Raw genomic sequence first — 8,837 nt, 5'->3', positions numbered from 1 at the left:
TGGTGGTATTAGCAATAAAGACTCTAATTGCGCCTCAAGGGGTCTCCATTCATCTTGTTCGGCCATTTAAAGTATGGTTCGTTCTTGATCTTCCTCAAAACTTGATGCACCGGTTCTCGAAACATAGTGTTAACTACTTGAGGAGCTGTAGGCCCGGATTGCCCAATAAAATCCATCTGGGGTCTGTTATTGTTGTAGCAGTTTGACCTGAAATCCCTTTTCTCCTGAGGGATAACTATACCCTTTCCCTTGCCTTTCTGTTGGTCCTCCTTAACCCTCTTATACTTATCAATCCAATCCATGAGCTGACATACACTAGTAATAGGTTTCCCAGTCAAAGACTTCCTTAAGCCATACTCTACAGGTAGGATGACCTTGAAAGTTTTGATGGCTACGTTGTCAAAGTCACCATCTATTTCATTGAACATCTCCCAGTATTCGTCCTAGTATGTTTTCAAGGTTTTCCCTTCTCTCATAGACAGGGACAATACGGAATCTAAGGGCCGAGGAACCCTGCTGCACGTGATAAAGCAGGATCCAAACGCCCGAGTGAGTTCCTTAAAGGAATCAATGGAACCTACACCCAGACCATCAAACCACCTCATCGCCACAGGCCTTAAGCTAGATGGGAATACCTTGTATATCAAGGCCTCGTTCTTGGAGTGCACAACTATTCTTTGATTAAAATGGCTAACATGCTCTGTAGGGTTTGTTCGAACATTATACATGGTGAACTTGGGCTGAGTGAACTGCCGAGGAAGTCTTCCTCCCTCAATTCTGCTCATGAAAGGTGATCTGAAAATTTTGGTTGAGTGCTTTACTTATAGCATCATTTCCAAGGCCTCTCGAAGATGAATTTCTGTTTCTACGCTCATGATGGTAATCTTCATGATACGAGAAAGACTTACTAGGAGGAGTCCTTGATTTGTGCCTATAGCTACCATACTCTTCACCATCAGAAGAGAAGTTAGAATTGGAAGGAGATCGCTTTCGCCGCTCGAGGCGTAAGCTTCTCTTCAAGTGATCAATTTCCAGCTACATGGCTTTGGCATTTTTCTCGTGAGAGAGGTGGCTATCACCCCGAGAGTGGCCCTTACTAGTATGGGTAGTATGCACACTCTCCTCCCGATCCCTCATTTGTTAAAGATCACGGAAGTGATCTTGACGTTGAGACCCCATGGATTCTGCCTGGTTTGAACCTGAACCTACCATCGTTGAACATTGGACTCATTATAACACTAGAATTCCTATAGACGATGCCAATTGTAAAGACCAGATTTGGCTCCCTAGTCCAAAAGGTGGATGGACTCAGGCCCAAAAAGCCCAAAATAATGAATTTGTAAAGAGTGGGTTGAAAAACTGGGCTTTAATGAATCAGCCAACCACTAAAGTGAATTCAGATGGCAAGCAAATGAAGGTAGACAAGTTTATACTGAAGAAAATCGTCCTCGACACAGTTTGAGGAGTTTAGTTCTTATATCTTTCTCTTGGGTTTGATTACAAATGCAATTCTTGATTGCTATAGTCTTTTTCTCTTAATTTCTTTATCCCCTGTCTCTGGGTCTTCCCTCTAATTTATACTATCTCTTTCTTCTCGCCTTTTCCCTTCACATGAACAGTAGACTGTTAATGTTGATCCTTGTCCCATCAGCACCCTTTTGAAGTTTTTGGGGGGTAGCTGTAAGGCTAAAAAATACTGTTCAGAGATCACTTCTTCATTAATGCGGCTAGCGAGTTAGTTACAGAGCATTCAATGCAGTGGTAGTAGTTTTCTCTAAGATATTTTTGAGCTTTCATCCTTCCTGTACATTCATAATGCACATCATTATCAGTGGAATTTCCTGGAAGGTCACTTTGAACGATAAGAGATACATTTGATCTGTGCTTTGTTTATTCGAAGAGATACTCCTTCTCGGCCCACCTTCCCCAACCTTTCCATTTGCAACTTACTCATGGGACTCTGAGCTCAACACCCTCGCTATTGTTTATTCTGTTTCGAACCAACCAACGTCCTAGGCCAAGGCCTAAGGCCCAATATATAATTTTGGGCCCTTCATTTTTCTTAAAAGAAAATTTACCACTTCAATTAAATATCCCTTCTTTATTTTTTCTTTATTATTTTTTATTCTCTCTTTCTCTCTCTTCCTCTCTGTCTCTTTCTCTTTCTCTGAACCAAGATCAACCAACAAAGTGATCAAACTTTCACTCTTTCTTCTTAACTCAGCAAACCCATTGCCACCGAAACCTCCACATCACAATCGAGCTATAGCCACCTCCAAATACCCACTACCCAAGGACCATGATCACAACCCATCATTACAAGATCGACTCACTGAGACCCACCAAACTCATAGCCCAGCCACCGTGATCACAACCCAAAGCCCCACCACTGTTACCAAACCCATCAAGAAAAAACCCAACAACCCAAAATTGCAAACCAATCGGCAACCCACCACCACAACTTGATAAACAAACCACCAGCCCAACCACTTCCAACGACTTTATTAGTTTTACTGGCTATTGGTGCCAATGACTTTATGAGATGGGTCGGAGACGTGTATCGGAGGCGTGGGTCTGAGGCATGGATCGGTGACTTGGAGCTTGGGTCGGCTTGGGAGTTCGACGAAGTGGGTCAACTGGTGGGTCAGTGACGTCGAGTTTTGGTGGGCCGGTGATGGTGAGGATCGAGTCGGGCCGACGGCGGTGAGAGTTTGAGAGAGTGAGTTTGAGAGAAGGTTTTGAGAGAAGGTGAGACAAAGAGGTGAGAGTTTGAGAAAGTGAGGTGAGAGTGAGTTTGAGAGAGAAGGTTTTGTCTTCAGAGAGCACGATTTAGAGAATAAAAGAATAGAAAAAAACAAACAAAAAAAAATATTATTTTAAATTAGATGGATAATAAAAAATCAAAATTTTTTAACTCTTAGTTACGGTGCATAACTATATATAGCTGTGCACTATAACAATTTTGGTAAATTTTACCTTTAGCTTCACTGTTGCAACCCTCTTTTTTAAGTGCAGTGGTGCTAAAAATGGCTTTTTAGCACCACCATAAATAGTGCTCTTAGCCTTTCGGGTTTTGAGAGTGAGAGAGAAAGAGAGAGAGAGAAAAAGAGGACAGGGATTTGGAGAGTGAGAGGGAGGGGGGTTTTGTAGTTTGTAGTTTGAGCTTTGGAGAGAGAGAGAGAGAGAGAGAGAGAGAGTCTGAAAGCACCATTTGAGTTTATTTCAAAAGAAAAGAGTTGGCACTATTGTCTGTTTCGTTAGATTATTTTTTGCCAATTTATTTCACTGATCACCTGCATTTTTTTTGCACTACATGACTATTTCAAGTAACATTCTCATTTTTTTACAAAACCTTCAACTGACATTCTCATCTTCTTTCTCATTAACAAAACCCTTCTCTTCTCTCACAACTCACCTCAACTCTCTCTGCGCGCGCGCACACACTCTCTTTCTCTCTCTTTGTCTAAGCACCTAAGAGCAAAAGAGAGCTTCCAAGGTTTCCCAAATGGCAGAGGAAGAGAACTGTGTGCGCATCACTCGCGCAGCCGAAAAGAGAGCCTTGTCTGCAGCTTCAGGCTCACCTAACGAGAAGCGAGTGGTGTTGGGGGAGCTTCAGAACTTGTCAAACGTTGTTGTTCCGGTGAATACCAAGCCTGTAACGAAGACAAAGCCAAAGGCAAAGAAGGCAGTAACGACAACTTTAATAAGCACAACAAAGGGTAGTCCCACGAAGGTGGTAACCGATGCCAGTTATGATGATCCCCAACTTTGTGGAGCTTATGCCTCCGACATAGATGACTATCTTCACATAATGGAGGTAAAGACACAATCTTTTTTGTTCATAAATTGTTTTGGATTTTGTTTTAGCCATTTTGGATTAATGGGTATTTGATTTGGGGCTAATTTTGAAGATGGATTTAAAAAAATATATTATTATACAGATAGAGTTAAAGATACAATTTTTAGCCATTTTGAACAATGGGTGTTTGAAATTTGGATTTTTATTTTATTTTTTATTTTTTATTTTTATGTGGGGGTTTGAATTTGGGGCTAATTTTGAAGATGGGTTTATTTATTTATTATTTTTTATAGATGGAATCAAAGAGAAGGCCATTGCCGAATTACCTTGAGAAGGTTCAGAAGGAAGTCACTGCTAACATGAGGGGGGTTTTGGTGGATTGGTTGGTTGAGGTTGCAGAGGAGTATAAGCTTCTTCCAGACACTTTGTATCTCGCTATTTCATATATTGATAGATTCCTATCTTTGGACGTTGTTCATCAGCAGAAACTTCAATTGTTGGGTGTTTCTTCAATGCTCATTGCCTCGTAAGTCTCCAAGTTTTTCAAGCCTTTTGTTTTGGGCTTAAGATAAGCAATTGTTGTTTTATAAAAATGGGTATATGCGCAATGATAGTGATATTATAAATTTTATTTGCTTAACGTTATAAGTTTGATGTGTCAAGTGTTAACTGTTAAACAAATCAAAAAGTGTGTGTGTTTTTTTTTTTAATTTTTTAATTTTTAATTTTTATTATTATTACATAGCTTGTGTCATTAATTATAATATTAATCATATCAATTTGTAGATATTGTGTTGTGAAATTGATAGTATTTTTAGTTTTAGTTTTATTTTTATTTTTGTAGATGAGTTTTAATTCCAAGGTATTGTACAATTAATTGGGATCATGTCTTGTGAAGTGAAGCATAGGTTATTAGTTTGAGTCTCTTATTCCCTTTATAAATAAAAATAATTCTTTGAAATTTATTTGTTGTATTGTTTATGTGCCATCAACCATAATCTTATTTATGTTGGTTTGTAAATATTTTATAGTAAAATTGATAATAATTTTAATATTATGTTTTAATCCTAAGGGATGGTACAATCTACTTGGTTAAAAATTACTAATCATAAAATAGTTTTATAAATATGGGTTTTCTTTGTACTCACAATTATTGGTTTTCCTATTGTGATGAGTAGGAAGTATGAAGTAAGATCATTAAACAAAAGTAAGTCTGAAGAAATTACTGCTCTAGATGCGGGCGATTGTTGTTACATTTTGGAGAATAGATATCCTAAGGAGGAGGTGATTGTCTTTTTTCTTTTTTTACTTAATTGTCATTTTTCTTTCCCATGTGGGTCTAAGTTTTATTGTTGTGCTTTCATTAATATTGGTTTCATTGTGATTGTAAAGGTGGTGAGGATGGAGGCTGATATACTCGAGTCACTAAAGTTTGAAATGGGCAATCCTACAATAAAGACATTTTTAAGGTAAGGAAACTGTCAAGATGCTGTGTATTTTCCTCTTTGTTCATCACTAATTATCCACAAATGAACCAGTGTTCTTAAATGATACATTCAACTGATTATAGTTTTTTTTTTCCCATTTTGGTTTGCAGAAGATTCACTAGCTTTGCTCAAAAGAACAACAAAGTAAGCTAAATGTCTTCTTGGCCCTCTTGTAAATGTTCCTGATTTTGAAACATTTTTGTTATTGACTCGTTGTCTTGTGCCTTCTACAGAGTCCCAATTTGCAGTTAGAGTTCCTTGGCTATTATATTGGGGAGTTAAGTTTATTAGACTATAACTGTGTGAAATTCTTACCTTCCTTGGTGGCTGCATCAGTTATCTTTCTTGCAAAATTTATCATTCAACCAATGATACGTCCTTGGGTAAGAGCTTGACTTTTGAGACCTGCTAATAGTATGAAGTTTTGATTTGAAAGCACTTACAAGTATGCTTTTCACAGGGCGCAACACTGCAACAATATTCTGGATACAAACCAGCTGATTTAAAGGATTGTGTTCTTATCATACATGACTTGTATGTTAGTAGAAGAGGAGGCCCTTTACAAGTCATAAGAGAGAAATACAAGCAGCATAAGGTATTTATGGTTAAACATTTATACCTGAAGTTGATGTAAATTTTCACATAATTGAAATATTAGTAATCTAATTTCATAAACATTATTTTCTTGGAAACAGTTCAAATACGTGGCAAGTATGCCTTCTCCAGAAATACCTGCTTCTTACTTTGAGGATCCAAAAGAATGACAGATTGGTGTTTAGGTTATTTATGGATGACCAAGTAGAAAAGTTGAATGTAGGATGGAAACGGATATTTCATTCAGTAAAAGATTTGCTTTCAATTGCACTGGCTAATGTTGATTGATGGGAGGTTCTGCAAACTACATTATGTGCTGTGAAGGTTGGCAAAATTCTTTTGGATGATTGCTGTGGCAGGAGGTTTTAGGATGGACAAATTTCTGCTAAAAGTCAAACTTCACAAGTTTACAAACTAATTCGTGAATACAATTTCTATGTAGAGTTTAATTGATTTTGTTAGGTTCTAAGGTCTTAGGATTTTATGTATTTAGAACTCTAATTTGTAATGTTGGCAAACCATGATCAAAACATTGTATTTAGTCTTATTTAGACTTGCTCAAAGTTGGTTTAATATTGTAAAGTTGGAATCGAGTGGCTGTAGAAGTACTTGGGACTTTCGGCCTGGCTCGATCGATCGAAGAATAGACTCGATCGATCGAAAATCGCACAGATTGAATTTTCTGCAGAATTTCCAACTCAGCCCTACTTCATTAAACGTTTAGGGTTTTATGTCTTTACCCTAGGTATATAAACAAAACCCTAGCCACGTTTTTGAAGGTTGTCCATATTGTATTGTTGCTCATACATTGCTGTTTTGTGTGAATCTCTTGTGAGATCTTTGAGGAGCTTTCCTTTACACAAAACTTAGGGTTTTCATGGTAGAGATGATTTCAACATCTTGAAGATCATTACTGTTGCAACCATTGGAACTTAAAAGAAAAGCAAGTGGGGAGCTTGTAGCTGATTGAGGAATTCAAGAAAGAAGTAGTCTGTGGATTCGGAGCCTGCGCGTGGTCGTGTTAGGAAGTTCTACTGGTGGGTAGCATTAGGAAGTCGAGCGGGGAGCTTGTAGTCCTTTTGTACGAACTTCAATTCTTTCATAGTGAATTCAGGTTAGCCTTGAGGATCGGTGGGTTTCTCTATCCACATCTATGATTCCAACACTCTAGTTAAGAGTTGGATACGAGGCGTAGAGTACTCCATTACTCCTCGGGTAGTGGCTGATGCTCTAGGGGTACCTTTGGTCCAGCATCCTGTCTATCCTTATGCTGAGTCTCCCGAGATTAGCGATGTTTTGTCGTACGTCACTGGTACTGCTGTCCAGTGGGGTTCTGATCCTCGGATCACTTCTGCTGAGCTCTCCGGGTTTCACTATCTGTTCTTTAGGATAGCTTGTCATTCGATCTGGCCTATTTCTCATGTTCACACCATTCCTCTTGAGCGGTGTGTTTTTCTGTACGCTCTTATTACTGATGCTCCTATTAGTTTTCCCCATCTTTTTCTTCGTTCTTTGAACGAAGTTTATAGGAGTTCATCTACTGCTCATGCTCTTGTTCATCCTATTTTCATTCATAGGATTCTTCTCGATCTTGATCTTAGTGGCTTTCCTTCCTCTGAGCCCGTTCATGTGATAGCTCCTATAGGTGCGTCTTTTCTTAGACTGAGGGCCGCTCATCTTCGAGCTGGTTCTAAACACCCTAGATCTGAGCCCTCTAGTAGCGCACCTCCTCCTTCTTCTTCTGCAGGTCTTGCTGGTGAGGATATTCCAGTTGGTGATGATGCTGCTGCTGCTGATGTTTCTCCACCTCCTTCGGCCGACTTTGATGTTCGTCGTACTTTGGAGACTGTCATGACTGTTCAGCAGGCTTATGGTCAGATTTTGGTGGACTTGCTGGATGAGATTCGTGCTCTCCGAGCTGATTTTGCGCGTCTTCATTCACCCTCACCACCTCCTTTTGATGGCGACTTGTGATTGCCCTTTGGCATTCCGTCACAAAAAGGGGAGTGGAGTTTTGACTTGTGGTAGAGTTTTTGTAGTTAGGGGAGATAGTTTTTTTTTAGAGGAGCTTGTGGAGTTTTTAGATTGTATCTATGTGCTTCACTTTGTATATCATTTTTTTGGGATATTCATGTTAGGGGGAGTAACATTGATTGATATACATTTTTTTATTATTGATTCTTGTTGCTTTGTGTTTCACTGCGTATTGATTTATATTTATGAGTTGATCGTTCATATATGTCTTTATTTTGAATTATGTGAATCTTACAAGAATGTTATACATGTTGTTTTACTCTTTACTGTCACACATGCGTTTATGCGTTTGTTGAGTATTTCAGGATTATACAGGTTGATTCAACTAAGCTGCTGTCTACACTTGCAACTATGGATAGTAGTTAGGCTGAATTGAATTTTATGAGCATTATCTTTGTAAAGGGCTTTTTATTTGTAAAACTTTGAGCTGTTAATTAGGGTTTTGTCATGGATTGCCAAAGGGGGAGTTTGTTAGGTTCTAAGGTCTTAGGATTTTATGTATTTAGAACTCTAATTTGTAATGTTGGCAAACCATGATCAAAACATTGTATTTAGTCTTATTTAGATTTGCTCAAAGTTGGTTTAATATTGTAAAGTTGGAATCGAGTGGCTGCAGAAGTACTTGGGACTTTCGGCCTGGCTCGATCGATCGAAGAATAGACTCGATCGATCGAAAATCGCACAGGTTGAATTTTCTGCAGAATTTCCAACTCAGCCCTACTTCATTAAACGTTTAGGGTTTTATGTTTTTACTCTAGGTATATAAACAAAACCCTAGCCACGTTTTTGAAGGTTGTCCATATTGTATTGTTGCTCATACATTGCTGTTTTGTGTGAATCTCGTGTGAGATCTTTGAGGAGCTTTCCTTTACACAAAACTTAGGGTTTTCATGGTGGAGATTATTTCAACATCTTGAAGATCA

The 8,837-nt window shown here is 38.6% G+C and overlaps 1 protein-coding gene across 1 annotated transcript; it reads left to right on the top strand.

The window, feature by feature from the left end:
- Nucleotides 1–3,163: 3,163 nt before the first annotated feature.
- LOC112025664 (putative cyclin-A3-1) lies at nucleotides 3,164–6,329 on the top strand. Its single transcript, XM_024058340.2, has 8 exons — nucleotides 3,164–3,817; nucleotides 4,093–4,325; nucleotides 4,978–5,083; nucleotides 5,192–5,268; nucleotides 5,397–5,430; nucleotides 5,520–5,669; nucleotides 5,747–5,881; nucleotides 5,982–6,329. Exons 1-8 carry the CDS (start codon nucleotides 3,506–3,508, stop codon nucleotides 6,048–6,050), a joined length of 1,116 nt encoding a protein of 371 aa, XP_023914108.1. The 5' UTR covers nucleotides 3,164–3,505; the 3' UTR covers nucleotides 6,051–6,329.
- The last annotated feature ends 2,508 nt before the right edge of the window (nucleotides 6,330–8,837 follow it).

The sequence above is a fragment of the Quercus suber genome, unplaced genomic scaffold (assembly GCF_002906115.3).
Source record: "Quercus suber isolate HL8 unplaced genomic scaffold, Cork oak 2.0 scaffold_25, whole genome shotgun sequence".
Lineage (NCBI taxonomy): Eukaryota > Viridiplantae > Streptophyta > Magnoliopsida > Fagales > Fagaceae > Quercus > Quercus suber.
The sequence above is the reverse complement of the archived record's forward strand: the minus strand, read 5'-3'. Positions and strand labels throughout refer to the sequence as shown.

Excerpts from the sequence above, each read along its gene's own strand:
- LOC112025664 (XM_024058340.2), top strand. The coding sequence starts at position 3,506 with ATGGCAGAGGAAGAGAACTGTGTGCGCATCACTCGCGCAGCCGAAAAG. Across the intron at positions 4,326-4,977 it reads TCTTCAATGCTCATTGCCTC|GAAGTATGAAGTAAGATCAT; the intron begins GTAAGTCTCCAA and ends TGTGATGAGTAG. Across the intron at positions 5,670-5,746 it reads AACCAATGATACGTCCTTGG|GGCGCAACACTGCAACAATA; the intron begins GTAAGAGCTTGA and ends TGCTTTTCACAG.